The sequence below is a fragment of the Platichthys flesus genome, chromosome 18 (genome assembly GCF_949316205.1).
Source record: "Platichthys flesus chromosome 18, fPlaFle2.1, whole genome shotgun sequence".
In the NCBI taxonomy this organism is placed as follows: Eukaryota; Metazoa; Chordata; class Actinopteri; order Pleuronectiformes; family Pleuronectidae; genus Platichthys; species Platichthys flesus.
This window is the reverse complement of record NC_084962.1, coordinates 17,790,255-17,812,694: the sequence shown is the minus strand read 5'-3', so window position 1 is coordinate 17,812,694 and position 22,440 is coordinate 17,790,255. Positions and strand designations below refer to the sequence as shown.

The following is a 22,440-nucleotide window of genomic DNA, read 5'->3' as shown; positions in this document are numbered from 1 at the left end:
TTAATTATTGTTGTTGCTGCCTTTAAGAGATGTGTTATAGGAAATCCTCCACTTTATACCATCATATCAATATATATCAGAAAAAGTCAATTATATAGAAATTTGATGACGGTATATGGATAAAAGTTTAATATGAAAAAGTCTGTTTTTGTTGATTTTAGTAAATTAAATGTCCCCTTTGCTTTTCTCCTGTCGTTCCCTCCAGGTGTTTGGACATCCTGGAGTTATCTGAGCACGAAGACCTGAAGAAATTCCACTACCACACGCTGAAGCTGTACTGCGCCCTCTGCGCCCTGGGAAACACCCGGGTAGCTCATGCCCTCTGCAGCCACATGGACCAGTCACAGCTCCTCTACACCATCGACAACCAGTACCTGTCTGGGATGCTGCGAGAGGGCTTCTACAATGTCCTCATCAGGTGTGTGATGCCCACAGTGACAATCATTACAGCCTTTCTGCTGGTTTTGTATACATTTCAGTTCCAGAGGAATGGGAATTGAAACAAGAAAATAATAAATGCAGCCGTCAGTGACACGAAATGAAAGTTTACTGTGCAGCAAGTTAATATTTCAAACCTCCATCCAGATGAAGGTTTGAAATATTTTTGCTCATCAGATAATATAATGATGATCTATGATAGACTCAAGTCCATCACCAGAAACTTAGCAATTCACAATTGTGATATAAGTCTTAATAATAACTTGTTTGATTTGTTTGTGTTGTTGCCAATAAACCTCCGACTTAAACACAGAGAAGACATAATAAATGTCACAGTGTACCTTCAATAATAAGAGCTTGACTCCTTTATCAGTGAAAAACAGCTTTTAGTGGAGAAAATTATTTTCTGTGTGGGAGGAGAGTTCTGTCTCCAAGTTTTCATTATTGGCCACTAAGTGTTTGAGAACTCAGCATCTAGTCGAGGAAGACGCTGAGTCATGATATTGATTAACAACACGGTGAATTCCCAACACATATATTATGGTAATTTTGTGATGTGGGGCTCCAGAAATCTTAAAAAATGGCCAAGTGTGCCAGACGTATGTAAAAATAGATCTGATTCTCCTTCTCGTTGCCAGCATCCATCTTGAGACGGCGAAGGAGGCTCGCCTGATGATGAATAACGAGTTCATCATCCCCGTGACGGATGAGACTCGCTCCATCAAGCTGTTCCCGGACGAATCCAAGCGCCACTCGCTGCCCGGCGTGGGCCTGAGCACCTCCCTCAAGCCCCGCGTCAACTTCTCCGCTGTGGGCATCATCGACACCAAGCAGCACCAGTACCTGTTCAGCCCCCAGATCCCCCTGGGCGTCCTGAAGGAGAAGGCCATCAGCATGCTCACCGAGGCCGTGCAGGGCGGAGGCAACCACATCCGCGACCCCGTGGGCGGCAGCGTCAAGTACCACTTCGTCCCCATCCTGAAGCTGATCGGAACGCTGCTGATCATGGGCGTCCTGACCAGCGAGGAGGTGAGGCTGATCCTCCTCCTGATCGACCCCAACGTGTTCCGAGAGGCCAAGGAGGGCGAGGAGGGGAAGGCGGAGGAGGGGGCCGCGGCCGGGGAGAAGGAGGAGGTGAGCAAGAACGAGGAGAAGGCCGTGGAGGCCGGAGAGGAGGAGACCAAGGAGAGCAAACCGCCGGCCAAAGGTCTGCTGGAGAAGTCACTGCCGGAGCCTGTGAAACGCCAGGTGATGGAAACAAGCATGGAAACATCCACACGCTTGTTTTGAACATGAATTTTAAATATGGTTACATCCATCTCGTTTGCTTGAATTTGATTTGGTTCAATTATTCTTCATTGTCATTCAAAGCTGCAAAGAAAGACAGTGACAGAATACTAATGTTTCTCAAAAACTGATTTAATACCTGAAGGAGATTGAGGAAGATAATAGCATGTGAAAATCCTGGAGACACCAAAACACATTAAATACCACGGACACACAAAAAGAGAAAGTTTAATTCTATATTTACTCTACACTCCCGTTGAGTTCATCTCTGTGCCAACATTTTGATTTGATTTCCCTCTTTTCCTCAGATGTGTGAGCTGCTCCATTACTTCTGTGACTGCGAGCTGAAGCATCGCATCGAGGCCATCGTCTCCTTCTCCGACAGCTTCGTGTCCAAGCTGCAGTTCAACCAGAAGTTCCGCTACAACGAGCTGATGCTGGCGTTCAACATGTCCGCCGCCGTCACTGCCAAGAAGACCAAAGAGTTCCGCTCACCGCCTCAGGAGCAGGTAGAGTCCCGAGCTGAGGAGAAACTCTTGACGTCCGTTTGGGGATGTGATTTATGTTCAAGGTTGTTTGAGGTGATGTGTTGGAACAGAACCGCCGAGTGAAGACTTAGGCCTTGGGGGCGAAAAAGAAAATCAATGACCATGAGTGGAAACAGCAGCAGATATATACACTCTCAGATTTGAAAGTTTTGTGGTATTATCCTTTTTACTTTCAGTTGTTCCTTTTCCTTGAGACCAAAGGTGAAATTGAACCTGGAGCCCGACGACCAAATTACAAATAGAAAAGGAAATTAACAGAATTCAAATGTCAAGAACAAACCAATCCACCGCACAGACTTAAATTAAAAACTAAACACTTACAGATTACAAAGTAAGACGTGGCGTACAATGGATGTGGCTCCGTGAAACGTGAATCAACCAAGCAGACAGCAGATCAGTTTGTCCACGACGTGAACCAATCAGACCCAAATGTCCCCCCTGAGGGTTTTTACTCTCAGAGCTGATCTTGAAGCAGTTGGCTCCTTCGCTCTAAAGAGGTCAGACTCTTTGTGCCATGTCGTCCAGGTAAACGGTGAGTCCCAGGACAAACTGCACCATGTGACCCTGATTGGTTATTTGGATCCACATCGTGGTAAAAAAACACAACATAACCTTCAAAATAAAGGCACTTAATCAAATCATAGCCTTTTAAAAATCTGTTAATTGTGTATAAGCTCATACTAGATATTTTTAAACATAAACACGTGACATAAGCATCTCACATGTGGTTTAAACTTTGACTAAGGTTCATACTATGCATATAAACATTCTACAGTGTAAAACAAGTTATCACTGCTTCCTGGTGGTGTCCCTGCTTCTAAATAAACTGATGGAATATACAGCGTGTGCAACATACTTCAACCAGATATATTTATCTGACTGTGTTTTAATAATAGTAATAATAATATGTACAAGTAAAACAATGTAAAAAGACAAGTTAAAAGTGTGACAGAAGTTCAAGCAGCCACCCATTACAATAATAAACACTAGAGCTAGTTATGGATTGCAGGATGATAAATAGTAAGTTTTAATCGTTGATTTAAAAGAAGCTATCGACTCATCCTTCTGTGTTTCTTCAGGCCAAGGGGGGCAGGTGGGGGGGGGGGGTGCAGAGCCTCAGAGCTGCTCCCCTTTAGTCTTCAGCCAGAATCTGGAACTACGCCAGATGGAGATAAATCTTATTGTAAACTCTAGAAGTGCAGGGAATCAATATTTTTGCTCTATAGGGGAAAAACCAACCCCCTCAAACTCAATGGATTCCAACCTTGAAAGTTTAGTTCCCCAGCTTCCTTTATAGTTTTAAACTTAATAAGCACAGAAAGAAGTAATTGAGATATGTCTTGAGGCTCTGTGATGAAGCCCTGTGTGGATCTCACCGCTCAGATGCTCCATACAACACAAACTGAAGTTGTGCGCTTCCTTCCACCAGCACAGTGTTGTTCAGCTCAGTGTGTCACGCACTCTGTCAGCACACTGAAGGGCCCGGGGCTCAGATTGTTGTATCTAATGAGCAGGCGGCTTCACATAACACCCGCTCCTCTTCTAAGTGTGTCTCAGAGCCAGAGGAGAGAGGGCGGGGGGGGGGGAAGAGGAACATCATTATTCTTCATGCCCTGTAACCAGTTTGGCTTCGACTGGTGTGCAGAGCTGCTGCACACAGAGCAGCAGCAGGTCCAGATCTGCGTGACTGCAATTCTTTCTGGGTTCATTGTGTTTTAATTGTGTTTCCCCCCAGAGTTTCAAAGTCATGCAGGAACACACAAACTACAGCTGCACGAAATAAGTAGGAACGTCAGCAGCAGGTGATTGTGTGTCTGCGTTGTGTTCTCCAGGATCAGTGTGTGTTCCTCTGGTGGTTTATTATACAACCGACAGCACAGCAGCCTAAACTGGACATTTTATTTACCTTTGACTGAGGAAGCATCAAATTTATATTGACATTTGTTTCAATGAAATATTATTTATTTCCCCTCTCCTCTCTCAAGGCTCTTCTTATCTTTCTGTTTTTCTTTTTTTTTACTGCAGATCAACATCCTGTTGAATTTCACTGCAGGGGAGGACTGTCCCTGTCCCGAGGAAATCCAGGATCAACTCAACGCCTTCCATGAAGAGCTGCGACTCCACTGTGGTACAAATCACCTTCTACTTCAGGCTCAATAATAAACTGTATCCTAAACTACACCTAGCCTCCTTTAATGTAAAGCAACCTACCTCTCATTCTGTGCACATTTAACCACTGGATACAATATGTTGTCGACCATCTTGCAGGAATTCCGGTGGAGGAGGAAGAAGAGGAGCAGGACACGTCGATAAAAGGCCGTCTCCTTGCTCTGCTCTACAAGATCAAGGGTCCGCCTCAGAAGACGGAGGAGACACCAGCCGAGACAGAGCAGCCTCCTCCCAGTGAGTACATTCAGAAAAAGGAAAGGACAAAAGGGCTGGTAACCTGAAAGCTTCCTTATGGGTCGATAGAGGTACATTTTCTAGGATAACTGATGAAATCTAAATCGTTGTTTGCTTTATTTTTTCCTGACATTTCCTCTTTGGCACATTTCTTAATCATTTAGCCACTAACAGGAGCATTTATGGAAACATGACTAAATCCACTGATGTGTCAATCAACAATCAGATAACGACTGTAACATTTATTAAACAGAGACGTGTCCTGTTTGACTTTTGTTTCCGAGGACGTCATTATTCTCCACATCCTGGATCAGATTCGGGCTCAAACATGTACAGATGTGACTTTAACAGGTTGAATTTAATAGAAAAATCACCATCTGACTTTATCCCTGCTTTAGTCTGGGGTCAGTGGGTTTCAATGTTCTTTTTTTTTTTCATGTCCTTTGCTGAAAGCGTTGGTTATGTTCTGTACCGAATAATGGAAAACTAATGGACAGATGCTGCAGGACTGTCTGCTATAAATTTTAATGCCTCCCTCACCTCGCCTGCATTATTGAGAAGCTTCACAAGTGGACAGGTGATGTGCTTCAAGAGGACTCCGATGGACACGCATTAACTCGCCTGCATCATATTAAGATCATGTTTGAGCGCGTATTAATATTCACGCGGGAGGAAAGAAGCTGATTTTCCATTTTAATGTCTAATCTGAACATTATTTGATAAAATTCTTTACTTGCAGATCATTGCTTAGCATAAAAACATAGATAAAACATTTAATATGTATCAATGCAGCCTTATTAGGTGCTATTTAGATTACATTTTAACAGATTATTAAACTGACTTTGGATCAGCTATGGCACTTTTTAGTAAAGGACACTGTACTGAGTGTGTGTGGCCATTTGCAGACTCTCACGTGAGCCGGTGTGTTAGACGATGCAGAGCAGATGTTTATCAGGGAGACATTTACATTCATCCGGGCAGACGGCTCCATCTCCATCTCCACCTCCCTCCCTCCCTCCCTCCCTCCCTCCCTCTCTCTCTCTCTCTGTTGGTCTCTCATTAGGATTCTGCTCGAATCTCAACCTTTGTTTGCTCCAGGTTGTGTTTCTTTTTACCAGTTTCAGGGTATGAGAATTCCCTTTATTATCACTGGGTTGTTGTTTCTTTAAATGCAACTGAGCCGAGAGTCGAGTCTATACCATCATGTGCTGCTCCAATCCTGCCTGCATGTGTAATTGTGTCACATACTTAATACACAGTGTGAATAATTCCTCAATTTGTAATACTACTTGTGAAATACCATGTACGACTCTGACACCCTGAAATCAGGACATTTCCATATCGTGAAGACCTCATGTCATTGTGGATCCTCTACAGATATTGGACAATTGATTTTCACACTCAGAGAGTTGATGGTATCAGTGTTGTCATTTGAAGAGGTGCAGCATTAAGCAATAGGCCACATCTATCACTCCAGGGCACCGTGTTCCTACTGTTGTCATCTGTGAGATTAGAGTTTGATAGGACCTGTTTAGAATCAGGTTTTAAAGGATCCCACAGATTTACAGCTTCGAAGAACATCTCCTCTTCCTGAGTTGCATTTTAATTTCCATCCACCTCTTTATAGCCGTCTTGTGTTGCTCTCGATGTGGATCAAAAACATTTAACTATTTACAAGGTATCATGATTGACAGCGTCACTGACAATGATGCGTCCCAGCCTCCACTGCTGCAGAGCTTTGGTGGCCTGTTAAATTCAAAGATTATTAGTATTGTGAGTGTCATGTGTTCATATCACACCAGGTTCAACACTGCACTTCCTTGTGAAGGTGATGAGATGAACAGTTGTTAAGATATGCGTTCCACATACATTCAGAGATTTCCTGAATAATTAGATAGATGGATGAAGAGATTTTCTCTTCTTCCAGTTTAATCCATCTCTGTCCGGTCTGTCTATTTGGGAAATGACTGACAAGTTATAATTGGTATTAAATCCGGTGGCAGCACAGCTGTGAGTGTTACTGCAGTAAAGTCCCCAGGCAGTCCACACAGGGACACACAGTTTGTGCAGCAAAGCAGGAACTCATTTCCTCCCTCTGTCACATGTCTCTCCCTCTCCCAGCCAACCTGAAGGAGCTGATCTCCCAGACCATAACCAGCTGGGCCCAGGAGTCTCACATCCAGGACCCCGAGCTGGTCAGAGTGATGTTCAGCCTGCTGAGGCGGCAGTACGACGGCATCGGGGAGCTGCTCCGGGCCATGAAGAAGTCCTACACCATCAGTGCTGCGTCCGTGCAGGATGCCATCAACCTGTTGGTGTCCCTGGGTCAAATCAGGTCCCTGCTGTCAGTGCGTATGGGCAAAGAGGAGGAGAAACTCATGATCGATGGTCTCGGGTGAGAAAACACCTTCCAACCAATGCACTGATTTTGGTTTAGGCAATATTAATGGTTATCATACATCTCGGATATATTCCCACAGCCCTGCAGGATTCCCAGTATTCAGTGTTTTGCCTAAACAGGTTTAAATACGATATAAATATATATAAACATGACTGTTGTTTGTTCCCAGTGACATCATGAACAATAAGGTTTTCTACCAACATCCCAACTTGATGAGAGTGCTGGGCATGCATGAGACCGTCATGGAGGTGATGGTCAATGTGCTGGGAGGAGACAAGTTGCAGGTGAGTGGGGCTGCATGTCACTACAGGTCCTCTTTCCTCATCAGCAGTTTAAATAAGAAGCTTTATATCCGATCAGGGTTTTATTTGAATGTGATGGAATTGTTAGAAACAAACGTATTTCAATGTGTTGAGTGTTTAATGAATCACCCGTTCGATTCAGCAATAATTTGCCTAATATAGAATAAGGCTGCCACTAATGAGTATCAATTAATCTGCGTTAAGTTATTTTCTTTTTCTCAATTAAGTATCATGAAAGTAATTAAAATGTCCCTCACAGTTTCCCAGTGCACAATGAGACATCTAGAATCTGGAACCATATTAATTTGAACTCCGGCTTTATTCTTAATACTATTACCTCTTGAGGGAACTTTTAATTATTTACTTAGATCCTGTGTTAAAGGTTTTCACGGATCTGATTGAAAAGTCCTGGCATCGAATGAACGTTTAGTGCTGCAACATTTATCCATAGAGGTCAGCGTGAGCCAAGAGCCACAACCTCACGGCCGGAAAAACCACACGGGTAATGGAGAGGACAGCCGAATAAACCAGGCGGAGACGATGGCCTGGGGGGGGGGGGGCTGTCCTTATTGAGCAGCGCCAACAGAAGCTGGGAGAGACGGTTGTGATTTATTACCACAGCCAGCGCCGAGCATGAGTTAGAACTCAGACAGACAGACCTCAGGGAAACATTCACATCTGACTCCGGCAGTCGGATCACACCGATAAGTCTCAGACATAAATTCCCAAACCAGTTTACTGCCACTTGATATGTGCAGTTCATTTTACTGGGGCCATACATGCGTGTGGCAGCACCACAGCCTGTTTAATGTACATCAGGTTTTCAATATTTACTCTCTTTGATTGTCTCTCATGTTGTTTTAGTCACGACCTGCTGCGCTGTAAGATAAAGTCTCGATTGATATAGTTAAATCGATTTTTTTTTTTTTTTTTTTTAATCTGCAACAAACCAACGGCTCTGGCAGTTTAGTTTCATCAGCTTCAAGGAAAAAGAATTCATTCCCCCTCAGAGTTCTGCTCAGACTCAACCTGAAAATGAACCCACACTTATAATCACATTGGTAAAATGTGAAGTGATTTTCCAGGTGTTGTGTTTTCCGAACAGAAAATACATTTCATCTATTGACTCGGGGAAATGTTTTATGGCTTTAGAATGACTCGTATGATTTGATTTTCAGTTGTTGAAGGGAATACTTTACTACAGTTTCTGAGGTTCCACTTTTTTTATCCCAGCACACCTTCACATTGGTGTTTTCATTTTGTTCCTCCACAGGAGATCGCCTTCCCCAAGATGGTGGCCAGCTGCTGTCGCTTCTTGTGCTACTTCTGTCGTATCAGCCGCCAGAACCAGAAAGCCATGTTTGACCACCTGAGCTACCTGCTGGAGAACAGCAGCGTCGGACTGGGTAAGAAAAAGTCAACGTTCTCAAAACTCAAAACTTTAGTTTACTTTTATATTGTGAGAGAGGAAGAAGGAGGTTTCAAAATGTATGAAAGTGTTAAAATATGAGCGACGAGCAGAGGAACGTGAAGGAAGAGTTGACGGAGTGAATGTTTAACAGGGAAGGTGAGATGTTGAGAGAAATGGCGAGATGCTGCGTGAGGGAGAAATATTGAGGTTACTAACTTACTTATAGTGAAACCTTGAAATTCTGCTTCCACCTCAAGTGCTTTCCAGACATTGAGAAATGAAAGATTGGCCTCTTGCGACCGATAGAGAAGTTTTCAACAAATATGAAATTACAACTTATCACACAACATTATGAGAAGTGCCTGGTGAAGAAGAATCCCTGTGATCCAAAATAACTGTGAATAAAGAGGGGCAAAAGGCAGCTGATGGCAGGGGAAGAGCGGAAGTGAGAGGGGGGGGGGGGGGGGGGGGGGGGACTAGGTGGGTGTAACTCAGTTATGCAGGGAAGGACTGATGAGTCACCAGGGCCTGGGGGGGGGGGGGCGTCTGCTCTAAACTAAAGCACCTGCACCTCAACAGAGTGACGTTTGGTTCTATGATGTTTGGTTCTATTCTATTTTATAAAAATGGTTTGACAACATTTGTATTAATTTGTCAACTCTAAACCAGATTTCTTTTAAATACCAGGATGTCATTTCTGATAGAAATCACTCTTTGGTCAAAAAGATCTGATTTGATTCATCAACACCAGACCAACAGAGAGAACAGAAGGATTGTGTGTACTTGTAGATACACTACTGCCCCCTGTTGTTCAGACTGTGGAACCTGCTGGTGACGCCTTTTGTGTGTCTGTGTCTTCAGCCTCTGAAGCTATGCGTGGCTCCACTCCGCTGGATGTGGCGGCCTCCTCGGTGATGGATAACAACGGCCTGGCTCTGTCCCTGGAGGAGCCCGACCTGGAGAAGGTTTGTGACCTCTGCACTCAATCAGGAGCTCAGCACGGCCGGAGACACATCGCTCACTGCTGAGAGACGACTGAGGGGGTTCATGATATCAATGATACACAGACATGGAGAAAAACTACACAATAATCGACACTTGAACCATTTAAAAGGCATACAAATAGTACTTTTATAGCAGAAATGTGCAGCGTGAACAGGAGGATTGTGTATATAACCAACATGACTTGTGTGTCTGTGTGCAGGTGGTGATGTACCTGGCAGGTTGTGGTCTTCAGAGCTGTGCTATGTTGCTCGCCAAGGGTTACCCCGACCTGGGCTGGAACCCCATCGAGGGCGAGCGGTACCTCTCCTTCCTGAGGTTCGTCGTCTTCTGTAACGGTGAGTGGACTTTTATTTCATATGAATCGTTTATGTTTACAAGTGGTGCCAGAGAGTGATGGACCGTTAATAATCAACCTTCATGTGGACAACGTGCTATAAAAGTAAACAAGGCGATGAGCGAAAGAAAACAACAGCCTGGTATTAACTGTGCAGAATTGAAATCCTTTCAAAATAAGGGCTTGTAAAGGTTTCAAGATATAGTAACAAGTTATTAATCCTTAAAACATGCAGACAGAAATGTTATTTCTGCCTGAATAGGAATATAAAATATCCCATTTGGAAAGCATGTCCCTGTTTTCTACCCTGCACCTCCCTCTGTCCTGTTACGGATGATTTAACCGTCCCGCTGTGTGTGTGCACCAGGCGAGAGCGTGGAGGAAAACGCCAACGTGGTGGTGAAGCTGCTGATCAGACGTCCCGAGTGTTTCGGCCCGGCCCTGAGGGGAGAGGGAGGCCAGGGTCTGCTGGCCGCCATGAAGGAGGCCATCAAGATCGCTGAGGATCCAGCTCTGGACCTGCCGGAGAGCCTCAATGGAGTCACCACTGGGTAGGGATCCAGACCAGTTCCTCTGAGATCGTCACCAGACACTATAAACCCTTTGAGCTTTGTGTTTAGCAGCTTTTGTTATTCATCCAATGGCATTAGTCCTGAAAAGTGGATTAGACACAAACATTTAGCTGAAAGAAACTTTTCTGCTCTGAGCCTAACGCTGCCAAAAACCAGACTTGAACATTGATTGAAGATGAGTTTTGGGAAAAGTGTTGGTGCACGCCGGCACCATTAGTATGCACAGACTGTGATTCACTGGCTGACTTTTAATGTGGGGGGGGGGGGCGGTTATTACTGCCTGAAGGAAGAAGAGAATCTGGGATGCTGGTCAAAATCAATATGTGTTTCATAGTAGCCTCTTAGGAGATCATGTATTTTGGCAAAAACATGAAAATGTGTGTTTGTGTGTGTGTGTGTGTCTGTTTGTGTATGTGTGTCTCTGTGTGTGTCTCAGGTCTGGGGAGGAGGAAGGAGAAATCATCCACATGGGCAACGCCATCATGTCCTTCTACTCGGCTCTCATCGACCTGCTGGGACGTTGTGCTCCGGAGATGCATGTGAGGCTCGTGACAACAAACCAGAGGAAGACACTGACTGGTCTGTGTAATCATCTGAATGAAATGATGTTGTGTGTCTGTTGCAGCTCATCAACGCGGGTAAAGGTGAGGCTCTGCGTATCAGAGCCATCCTGCGCTCCCTGGTCCCGACAACAGACCTGGTGGGCGTCATCAGCATCCCCCTCAAAATGCCTGTGGTTAACAAAGGTACGGGTCTTTATGATGGCGTCCCTGTTTTATAGTGTTTGATACCTGGAGTCAAAAAGATGAATGAAGTGGATTCCAGGCAGAGCATCAACATCAAGCAGCGTTAAGTTCCTACCAGCTGCCAGGTGTGAGACAGAAATATGATTTATGTTCTGATAATATGAGTTTGGTTGAGATTCAGGAAGCTGTGCACAAAACATTAGAATTTATCCTGTTTACAAACACAAGCGGCAGGATGTCAGAGGGAAATGTTTCCTGCTGATCGCTGAACCAACGATACTTTGTGAAAATGAAATATGAGAAATGTTTGAGAAGATTTCACTGGGAGATTATTTACATCACGATGCCAACACAACTTATATCACATTGCTAGTTTATCATATTACTTCTACCTTTCAATAAACTCCTATGTTTTGATGCTGGATTTAAAGATAAGCTTTTGTTAGTCCAGGTCTTTTGTTTCCTCTTTCCTTTGTTCCTCCAAAGCTAATATTTTATATGCATATCATAATTGCATATTCTGATATTAAAGACACATGAAAGTGAAGTCGTATAATGTTTAATCTTCAGATGGCACAGTGACCGAGCCCGACATGTCAGCCTGCTTCTGTCCGGACCACAAGGCCCCCATGGTGCTCTTCCTGGACCGAGTGTACGGAATCGAGGACCAGAGCTTCCTGCTCCAGATGTTGGAGGTCGGCTTCCTGCCTGACCTCCGTGCCTCAGCGTCTCTGGATACGGTGAGTCCTTGAGATCCTTCTCCACATGTCCACAACCAGCCTTCCTCTTCAACTCACTATGTACCACAACCCTTTATTGTTGTTTTCTGCTTGCAGGCTTAATATCTTTATCATCTTTAAAGGCTTGGCTCCTATTTTATAGCTGAAATGTTTTTTTCTTAAAACTAAGTTCAGGTTTCAACTTTTGCCCTCTGTCCCACAGGAGGTGTTGAGCACCACCGAGACGGCGTTGGCCATGAACCGGTACATCGGCTCGGCCCTGCTGCCTCTGCTGACCCGCTGTGCCGCCCTCTTCGCCAGCACCGAGCACTACGCTCAGCTGGTGGACTCCACGCTGCAGACCATCTACCGGCTGTCCAAAGGCCGCTCGCTCACCAAAGCCCAGAGGGACGCCATCGAGGACTGTCTGCTGGCCATCTGCAAGTAAGACCCGGTGGAGCTCCAAACTCAGAAACAAGCTGCAAAGTTACACAGTGAAAGAAAACAACCAAATTCATATTCTCTCCTGAACCCTATTTTAACATGCTGTTTTTATAATTAACTATGTTCACCTTCTCTTCATTTGTCCTCTGTGCTTTTTCCTTTATGAAATATGTAATGATATAATATAATAACGTGATTGTTCAACTCCTTCTAAGGCACCTGCGTCCCTCCATGATGCAGCAGCTGCTCAGACGTCTGGTGTTCGATGTTCCCATGCTCACCGAATACTGCAAGATCCCTCTGAGGGTGAGTCACTGGTCACCATTGTTGGATTCAGTAACTGAAAGACTTCATTAAACATTTCTCTTCCACACTAAGCATTTATCCATATCGCTGAGATTGCTTTCTCACTCACACACACAGTTTAGATTTTGCAATGAAGTATTTCTTCTTAATTAAAAGGAGAACTCTCCTCATTGGATTCCAATGTGTTTAATTATCTTACATTGTCTTGTGTCTCTGTTCTGTAGCTGCTGACCAACCACTACGAGCAGAACTGGAAGTACTACTGCCTCCCGGCCGGTATGACCCCCTTTGGCACAGCCTCCGAGGAAGAGCTGCTCCTCACCAAGAAACTATTCTGGGGAATCTTTGACTCGCTTTCTCAGAAGGTACAACCAGAAAAAATCTAGTTTTATAGAATATCTATTAAGATAACCTCAACAGTGTGTGCAAGGACCAAGAGTTTCCTCTGCCAGCTATTTTGGACGGCTGGTATACCTCCCTCTGTTTTCTGTATCTATCACTTTCCCTCTCTGAGATCTGGTGTGTTTAGAGACGAGGCAGTATGTTCCTTATATCGCTCTCTGTTGCAGAACTAACTGTTTTGTAGTCCGGTGGGTTTTCGCTCTCATGAAGCTTCTTTTCTGTCTGCTGCTGTTTTCCCGTGTTCAGTTTTCTGAAAGTCTCGACTTTTCCACACTCGACTGATCCTCTCCTGAGAGAGAGGTTCTTGTTCGTCAGAGGTAGTGAAGCAAGAGCCCCATGAAGTGCTTGTGAGCAGTGCAGCTGAGGAGAAGCCGAAAACAGATGAATCATTTATCAGTTTGTGACAGCGCATCGCTCGCTGCAGACTTTTCAAGCTTTCTGTCTTTGCCTCTGCTCAGTCCGTCAATCTAATGATCTGAGCCTCTTCAAATAGAAATGTAGAAAGAATTGTGGGTAAAACAGTCTGTAACCCTCCTTTCCACCGTGTGTCTGTGTCTTGTTGTAGAAGTACGATGGTGAACTTTTCAAAATAACCATGGCGTGTCTGTGCGCCATCGCCGGAGCCCTGCCGCCCGACTTCGTGGACTCCAGCCTCGGGGCCACACTGGAGAAAAAGGCGTCGGTGGATGCTCAGGGCAACTTTGACCCCAAACCTGTTAACACTGCCAAGTGAGTGCTCTGGAAAGCAAAACACTGGGACAGGCTCTTACTGTGTAGGAGCCGAGAGGATTGAAAGGAACCATGTTGGAATTAATACAATTAAACAAATAAAATCTTAGCACTTTGTTTAAAAACAAGCTTTTAGATTAACTGCTGTGTGTTTTTCTACAAATAAAACAACAAAGCTTCAGTATAAGTGATTAAACATGATCTCTTCTTTCCAGCATCTCCCTTCCTGAAAAACTTGAGTACATTGCCAACAAATATGCAGAGCATTCCCATGACAAGTGGTCCTCAGAGAAGGTGAGTCGCGCTGTGGTGTGTGTGTGTGTGTGAGTGTGTGAGTGTGTGTGTGTGTGTGTGTGTGTGTGTGTGTGTGTGTGTCCTCCTCCCTCATCCTGACAGAGGAGGACTCCTGTATGCAGAAGATAAAATGCCATGAAATGCTAACTTGTAATTGTGTTTTTACCTTGTCTGCTACACTAGTATTGTTACAGTCAGTGAGCACAGTATATTTGATTGTATGGAATTGATTTTGTGTACCTGAAGTGTGTGTAACAAACTCCTGCTGCAGGTGTCGGCCGGCTGGAAACACGGAGACAATATGGACGAGCAGAGCAAAACCCATCCGCTGCTGAAAGGTTACAAAGCTCTGAGTGAGAAGGTACGTGCCCACGGGTTCACATGCTACTACCAGCTAAACAAGTGGTACATCAACTATATACATAGAAGTTGTATACAGAAGTAAAATGTTTTTCTATTTGATCAACGTGTAGGAGAGAGAAACGTACCGCTGGCCCGTGAGGGAGTCGCTGAAGAGCATGTTGGCGATGGGCTGGAACATCGAGAGGACCAAGGAGGGAGACGCCATCTTCCAACAGCAAAAGAGCTCAGAGTCTCAGGTGACATCCGGATGCATGATGCTGCTACTTATCACCTTTATTACACAGTGTTATTTGCATAAGCCGCTTCCTTCCTAAGGTCTTTTCTGTCCCTTTGTTTTATTGATGCAGTGTTTGAACTGTGCAGTGATCATTTCCAATGGGACTCCATTAAACAAATTAATGGTTGCACCCCCTCTTTCCACAAAGCAGCAAAGCTAATAACTCGGATAACGATTTCTTTCTTGCAAGATAAATATTAAACAGCGTCCTTGGTGTTTGGTACCGAGATGCTGCTGCAATTTGAACTCTACAAAGTATTCTGCAGTTATATTTACAGTGCTTATATTTCAATGCCCCACAAATAGGTCTTAAATGTCTTGAAAATGTTTTTGTCTTTCTGACACTGTAGGTGAATTCATTCAGTCCTGCTCCGATGGACCTGCACAACGTCAACCTATCCAGGGAACTACAGGTCGGTTTGTATTTGACTCTGCACCAGAGGAGAAGCAGGTCTGAAACATACCATAATACTCACATTGTGGTGTGTGTGTGTGTGTGTGTGCAGGGGATGGTGGAGGTGGTTGCGGAAAATTACCACAACATCTGGGCCAAGAAGAAGAAAACTGAACTCGTTAGCAAAGGTTCTGGAGCTGGACAGTTTAAAAAAAAACGCATGTCATCATTGTGAGCCGGTGTTTGTCTGACTGGTGATGTGTGTTGTCTCCAGGAGGAGGGACCCACCCGCTGCTGGTTCCCTATGACACCCTGACGGCTAAAGAGAAGTACAGAGACAGGGAGAAGGCCCAGGACTTCTTCAAGTTCCTGCAGATCAGTGGCTACGCTGTCACGAGGTCTGTGGAAATATTTAAGAATAATGTTTCAACACCACAGAACAGTTTTAAAAGATTCAATTTGAAATCTGAATTACATTAAATGTGATGGGTAGTCATTCCTGATCCTTTCCTCTCAGAGGTCAGAAGGACATGGAGCAGGAGTCCTCATCCATGGAGAAGCGTTTCTCCTTCAAGTTCCTCAAGACGATGCTCAGCTACATCGACTCTGCTCAGGAGTTCATCGCTCACCTGGGTGAGTGTGGGACATCTTTTATTCAAACTCAGGTCCGGTTCATTGATTTGATAAAAATATTCCTTGGGGCTGATCTCGCTGCTTTTACTCCAGAGGCCATGGCCACCAGTGGGAAGACGGACAAATCACCTCATGACCAGGAAATTAAGTTCTTTTCCAAGGTCTGGAAATCCATCGACACCCTTTTTACAAATGAGGCAATGAAATGTGGATGAATTCCGTCTGATCGCTCGTTTCCTCTCTGCAGGTGTTGCTTCCTCTGGCAGATCAAACCTTTAAGAACCACTCTCTCTACTTCCTGTCCACGCCCAGCAAGAACATGAGCAGCTGCGGCTGTGCCTCCAACAAAGAGAAAGAGATGGTCACAAGGTACCGAACACTAAGCCATGAATTATTCTCCTTTTGTCAGGTTTACTCTATCTGTTTAGCAACTTCCTCCCTTTTGACTTGAAAGTGCATATTTCCATGAAACCATTTCCTTTTTCTTGTGCTTTGCGTTGATTCTCTTTGCATCCAATTCTTTTCCTACTCTTCTCCCGTTCTTTTCCAGCCTGTTCTGTAAACTGGCCGCTCTTGTCAGACATAGGATCTCTCTCTTCGGTAAGGCCGGCCTCTGTCTGTGTGCTTGGTCCCCTTTTGAATCTCCTCATGTCTACAGTGAGCGTCTCTCTTACAGGGAGTGACTCGGCGATGATGGTGAGCTGTCTGCACATCATCACTCACTCCCTCGACACCAGGTAAGCAGGCAGTCGGCACTTCTTCATCACGCTGACCACTTCTCTCCTGAGAATCACTCTCTGAATTGAAAGGAGTGTTTGTCGCGTTCCAAACGAGTCCGTTGTGCTCGACACTTTTCTCTCAGGACAGTGATGAAGTCCGGCTCGGAGCTGGTCAAAGCCGGCTTCAAGAGTTTCTTCGAGAACGCGGCCGAGGACCTGGAGAAGCTGTATGAGATGTTGAAACTGGGGAAGTTCATGCAGTCGCGGGCCCAGATGAAGAGCGTGAGCCAGAGCATCAACTACGTGACGGTGGCACTGCTGCCCATCCTCACCGCTCTGTTCGAACACATCAGGACTCACGAGTTCGGAGTGGAACTGCTGTGTGAGTCTGGGTTTCCATATTCTGACATGATTCTAAAATAACATCAAATAAACACATAAAGGAGAGTAACGGAAAAGTTCATGAATATTCATGGAGGGTTATATATTTCCAACCATCACAAAACACATGAGACCTCTGCGTCCTTGTACAAACATAGATTCTGAAAATATAGATATATTTTTGATTGTAATCTCACGAAAACAATGAATGTTTAATGTCTTTTTCTTCCAGTGGATGACGTTCAGCTTTCCTGCTACCGAATCCTGACGTGTTTCTACTCCCTGGGAACAGGAAAGAACCCGTTTGTGGAGCGGTACGAGCACAAACATTCATTAAACTCAGCAACAGGATGTAAAAAAAAAAAATGATTTTAATTCTACACATGAGCAACTTTGTGTGATTGAGTCCCTGGTAAAGAGGAATAGAACCCGTCAGGTCCATTCCCTATGAGCATAAGAATCAAGGAAGTGTGAAATGGCAGTGAATAGACAAATAGAATATTGGTGTTGATCTTTTCATTAACTCGTGTTGACAAATGCAATTTCATAGTTGCTCATGTTCTCAGGTAAAGGGTTGAGATTGTGGTTGATATGATAACAAAGCTATAAATTAATATTTTTTTCATGAAAAACTATTAAAACAAAAAGGTTTTTTTTTTACCGAAGGCAGCAGACGGAAGAGAAACACAAGAGTCCTGTGAAACGGCTATCATTAAAACCCACAACTTTGTGTTATTATTCCCCGACTGGCTTTTAAACACCAATAAAATAAAACTCCCAGAATGTGTTGTGGAGGAGAAGCCTCTTTACCTTGAGCTGAGCCGAGCTATAAAACAAGCAGAGCTCAGGTTTGAGCCCTGCTGTCTGCTCTGAATTAATCCTGATGCCGTGTGGACCTCCATAAATCTGGATGTTGAAGGTTGTCCTGAAAACATCTGCTACCAGGGAGCACTGAGCCTTTTTAAACAGAAACAAGTTATACAGTATGTTTATTCTTATATGTTCAGGCATCTTCCTGTTCTGGGTGAGAGTCTGGCCACCTTGGTGGGGGCCATGCCTGTAGCCTTCCTGGAGCCCCACCTCAATGCCCACAACCCAATATCTGTCTTCAACACCAAGACCCCCCGAGAGAGAGCCAGTGAGTCCCCACCCTCCTTTGAATTCACACCATCGTAACGCTGTGAATATGCACGTTTAGTTTTTATTTCTCATATTTCCCAGTAACAGTTTGTCTCCTCCAGTTCTCAGCATGCCGGACACGGTGGTGGAGATGTGTCCGGAGATGCCTCGGCTCGACCGGCTCCTGAAGGACGTGAACGACGTCTCGGACGCTGGAGCTCGCTACAGTGACATGCCAGAGGTCTGAAAGGACGATGGGGGGGGATCTGAATGCATGCAAACTTATCTGAGGTGAACTGGATCCACAAAGACATCCACTACCTGATCAGCCATTGATTTGCATTGATGCGAAATGGAAGAGGCAGGGGTTGACATGAATTCTGACCAAACTGTTTACGTCTCTGTGCCAACGACAGCTGTGGAAGTTTCCTTTAGACAGGATATATTAGAATTGCCTGGAGGGAGTTTCATTACATTTGTCACTGTGCAAATTATGGTTTAACCTTCCCATTAGTGTTGTATCAGGACGGTTTATATCCAAAATGTCAAAGGTCAACTTCAAGGTGACATTATAATACTCTGCAAAACCACTTTTCAGGCCATTAGTCCACGCTACAACTCAGAAGGGAGATTGTGGCCGTCTGTCATGGAACTTCAGTTGTAGGCTGAGGCATCCAGTTAAAATCTTTAACTTTCTATTAGTGGTGTTATCTTATTAAAATGCCAAGTAATTGATTGGAAAATAATTAATTTTATTCCAGTGAGTGCAGGATGTTTTTATTATTGATTCTCAATTGAAAATGAACAGCTAAAAGGATTTAAAGACACCTGAATATTTGCACATAAAGTTGGATTATATCATGGTAGGAATACAAAAAATGAAAGTGCCAAAATGAATTCAAACCTGAATAGCATCTCATGTTGAGTGTGAGTGTGATGCACGATTGAGACATCCATTAACTTTTCAAGACATAAATACTTATTTTGAAATGTAATGACAAATATTTTTTTTTGTAATTGTGGAAGTTATGGCAAATACTTTGGATTACTTTGGATTCATAATTTTCCAAGAGGACTTTTTTTGGTGCCAAATATAAGCCGATGATCAGTTCTGGCCTCTTCTTCCCATCAGAGATCCTGACCTTTAACCCTCAGCCTGTGTGTCCTGCAGGTCATTGAGGTGATCCTGCCCACGCTGTGTAACTACCTGTCCTACTGGTGGGAGAAAGGCCCAGAGAATTCCCCTCCAGACGCCCCCTGCTGCACCATGGTGACTTCTCAACACCTCAGCATCATCCTGGGAAACATCCTGAAGATCCTCAACAACAACCTGGGCATCGAAGACGCTCCCTGGATGAAGAGGATTGCAGGTGGGGGACTCAAGTCAAAAACTAAATTTCAATATTGTACATCTAACGCATTTCAAATCAAGGATATATGTTCTATATTTAATCAACTGATTTTAGAAAAGTTACTGAAAACTTGGTGTAGAAGTTATGACTGTAGTTTAAAATGTGTGAGAGCAGTTATCTACACAAACTCAGGGGAGACGTTGGCGTCTGTCCTTCCAGACATTTTATTTATTATTGAAAGCATCCGTCCCCCTGTTGACATTAAACACATATATTATTGTGTCTGTCTCAAGTCTACTCTCAGCCAATCATCTGCAAGGCTGGAGCAGATCTGCTGAGAACCCACTTCCTGCCCACGATGGAAAAATTGAAGAAGAAGACAGTGAAGGTGAGAGCTTCAAATACAATGGACATGTTTTTACAAATGGACATGGTATGAAAACCTAGTAGCTTATCTTAGAACACCTTGTTGAGGACATCTAATCCACTGAGATGATTCCAGAAGATAAACTGTGGATGTGCTGCAGGTCGTGTCGGAGGAGGAGCTGCTGAAGGCCGACAGTAAAGGTGACACCCAGGAGGCTGAGCTGCTCCTCCTGGATGAGTTCGCTGTGCTCTGCAGGGACCTCTACGCTTTCTATCCCATGCTCATCCGCTACGTGGATATCAACAGGTACGACAAACACACGATGATGTACAACAACAGTGATTTGTGCGTTTCTTGCTCTCTGTTTTATGTTTCTGTCTTTCCTGCGCTCCAGGTCTCGGTGGTTGAAGGAGCCTGATGAATACTCCACGGAGCTCTTCAGGATGGTGGCTGAGATCTTCATCCTCTGGTGCAAGTCACCTGTGAGTTTTCACAGTTTATATAAATGGTCTCTAAGTATGTTTGTCCTATTTAACCTCTTTTCTTTGTTTTCTGAATACAGAACTTTAAGCGTGAGGAGCAAAACTATGTGGTTCAGAATGAGATCAACAATCTGGGCTTCCTGACTGAAGAAGGCAAGACGAAGATGTCCAAGGTAAATCCTGTGTGTAGGATAACACTTACACATACACAGGGATCAGGAGAATATGATATTTTCCATATTCTCAGGACGTTTTCCCTTTGGAGAGACACATCTCTTCATTTTGGATGAAATCTGTCCTGATGTCATGAACACAGGAGATGGAGCAAAGTGCATCTCAGTCCTCTCTGGGTTTCATTTGGATTTATCCCTTCACTATGTCAGCACTTTGGAAAAACACAACCTCAATACTTCCTGCTGGCCCCCCCGACCATGCTGTCCTTGGCTTCAGAGACACAAGTCCACCTAAGCACTTTTCCTGTGTTTTTAATCATTTCCCTGTCGAGCGTGTGGATTTGAGATCGACCAGAAGAGCTCACACATCTTAGATTCCCCTCTGCTTGGTGGATTTACAACACAGGAGGGTTTCTCGTGGATGCCTGTCGCCGGTCATTTATCTGGAAGTTGACAGTGTTTGGTCTGGCAGCTGCTCAACTGCCTGCCACCGTGAGAAATTGTTGTTTATTTGCGTTGGCAGAGTCGGATTGTGTATTTATTTGCACTTTTCGTGTGTTTTGACGTGATCGGTCACAGACTCACTGAATGTTGAGGTCTCGAGTTGGTTTATCTCACTCAGGGTTATTAAGGTAAAACAAACTTTCCTGATCCATGAGGGTCTTCTCATAGACAATGGTGCCTGTTGTGTAATTTTTTATTTAGAAATATCAAATACGGAGTAAAGAAAGAGTTGAATTGTCAAAATGCTGCAGAGGAAGAACAATCACAGAGGAAGTAAACAAGCAATTCTGAATTTATTAGAATGCAGTTTGACTGTGTCTCTCTCTGTAGTCAGGTGGGGACCAGGAGAGGAAACACAAGCGGCGTCGTGGTGAATATTATTCCATCCAGACGTCTCTGATCGTCGCTGCCTTGAAGAAGATGCTGCCCATCGGCCTCAACATGTGCACCCCAGGGGACCAGGAGCTCATCTCATTGGCCAAGATACGCTACAGCCTGGTAAGCTTATGAATTTAACATTACATCATATACATTTTAAGAATTCATTTTTGTAGAACAGCTTTTTCTATGCAGGAGAACACATACTCTTTCTCTTATTCCTCATATTGATTCTCCTCTCTAGTTATCCTTGGTCTCATAATTTGATTCATTGATCATTTTAATTAAGTTGCAGGTCGAAGCTCTAACAGAGTTCATCATTAAAAGTTCCTTTAAAGTTATTATCTTCTATCAGAAACACTTACAACTTATTGAAAGCTTCAGTCTGTGGTTCAATCACAGAACAATGTCCTGATAGAGTGCTAATTAACTAATTAACACCATTAATAACTTTAATTCTTATTCTGGTGGAGTAGACAGTATTGAAATAATAGTTATTTTTTATGAACAATAATGAAATATTCATACTGATTCATAGTTTTTCTGTGCTGATGAATTCCCCCCCCCCCCCCCCCCCTTCATAGAAAGACACAGATGACGAGGTGAAGGAGCACCTGCGTCAGAATCTCCATCTCCAGGACAAAGTAAGTTATGATAGATGTGTTAGCACGAGTACAACTCCCTGTGGTCTATTTATGGATTTGATCGCTGCTGTGTTGTATAGTCTGATGACCCAGCGGTCCAGTGGCAGCTGGACCTGTACAAGGACGTGGTGGTGAAGGCCGATGGACCCGCAGACCCGGAACACGCGGTGGTTCGAGTCCAGAGCATCTCCGCTGCAGTTTTCCATCTGGAGCAGGTGAACACACGGATCTGTTGAATCTGAAATGTTAAGAATTCATGAAACAATAATGTGATCCTTAATGGCAGATAACTAAAGAGGTGAAATCTTATTAG

The 22,440-nt window shown here is 44.1% G+C and overlaps 1 protein-coding gene across 7 annotated transcripts in view; it reads left to right on the top strand.

Moving 5' to 3' along the window:
• Window positions 1-22,440, top strand: part of ryr3 (ryanodine receptor 3) — a 63,942-nt gene that overhangs the window by 24,128 nt on the left and 17,374 nt on the right. For 4 of the 7 annotated variants that reach the window (XM_062411352.1, XM_062411354.1, XM_062411353.1 and 1 more), the window contains exons 32-71: window positions 206-418; window positions 1,077-1,686; window positions 2,034-2,234; window positions 4,299-4,401; window positions 4,542-4,676; window positions 6,798-7,071; window positions 7,247-7,361; window positions 8,653-8,785; window positions 9,652-9,755; window positions 9,995-10,130; window positions 10,497-10,680; window positions 11,138-11,240; window positions 11,327-11,447; window positions 12,018-12,187; window positions 12,390-12,610; window positions 12,826-12,916; window positions 13,141-13,281; window positions 13,884-14,047; window positions 14,263-14,341; window positions 14,613-14,702; window positions 14,815-14,940; window positions 15,332-15,563; window positions 15,650-15,773; window positions 15,893-16,008; window positions 16,102-16,169; window positions 16,256-16,377; window positions 16,559-16,608; window positions 16,685-16,745; window positions 16,871-17,109; window positions 17,341-17,422; window positions 18,116-18,246; window positions 18,350-18,468; window positions 19,399-19,597; window positions 19,873-19,967; window positions 20,107-20,252; window positions 20,341-20,428; window positions 20,509-20,601; window positions 21,436-21,603; window positions 22,068-22,127; window positions 22,208-22,342. In XM_062411352.1, the coding sequence (XP_062267336.1) occupies window positions 206-418; window positions 1,077-1,686; window positions 2,034-2,234; window positions 4,299-4,401; window positions 4,542-4,676; window positions 6,798-7,071; window positions 7,247-7,361; window positions 8,653-8,785; window positions 9,652-9,755; window positions 9,995-10,130; window positions 10,497-10,680; window positions 11,138-11,240; window positions 11,327-11,447; window positions 12,018-12,187; window positions 12,390-12,610; window positions 12,826-12,916; window positions 13,141-13,281; window positions 13,884-14,047; window positions 14,263-14,341; window positions 14,613-14,702; window positions 14,815-14,940; window positions 15,332-15,563; window positions 15,650-15,773; window positions 15,893-16,008; window positions 16,102-16,169; window positions 16,256-16,377; window positions 16,559-16,608; window positions 16,685-16,745; window positions 16,871-17,109; window positions 17,341-17,422; window positions 18,116-18,246; window positions 18,350-18,468; window positions 19,399-19,597; window positions 19,873-19,967; window positions 20,107-20,252; window positions 20,341-20,428; window positions 20,509-20,601; window positions 21,436-21,603; window positions 22,068-22,127; window positions 22,208-22,342 (5,842 nt within the window). The remainder of the gene's footprint in view (window positions 1-205; window positions 419-1,076; window positions 1,687-2,033; window positions 2,235-4,298; window positions 4,402-4,541; window positions 4,677-6,797; window positions 7,072-7,246; window positions 7,362-8,652; window positions 8,786-9,651; window positions 9,756-9,994; window positions 10,131-10,496; window positions 10,681-11,137; window positions 11,241-11,326; window positions 11,448-12,017; window positions 12,188-12,389; window positions 12,611-12,825; window positions 12,917-13,140; window positions 13,282-13,883; window positions 14,048-14,262; window positions 14,342-14,612; window positions 14,703-14,814; window positions 14,941-15,331; window positions 15,564-15,649; window positions 15,774-15,892; window positions 16,009-16,101; window positions 16,170-16,255; window positions 16,378-16,558; window positions 16,609-16,684; window positions 16,746-16,870; window positions 17,110-17,340; window positions 17,423-18,115; window positions 18,247-18,349; window positions 18,469-19,398; window positions 19,598-19,872; window positions 19,968-20,106; window positions 20,253-20,340; window positions 20,429-20,508; window positions 20,602-21,435; window positions 21,604-22,067; window positions 22,128-22,207; window positions 22,343-22,440) is intronic. The other 3 variants (XM_062411357.1, XM_062411358.1, XM_062411355.1) reach the window with 1 other exon arrangement.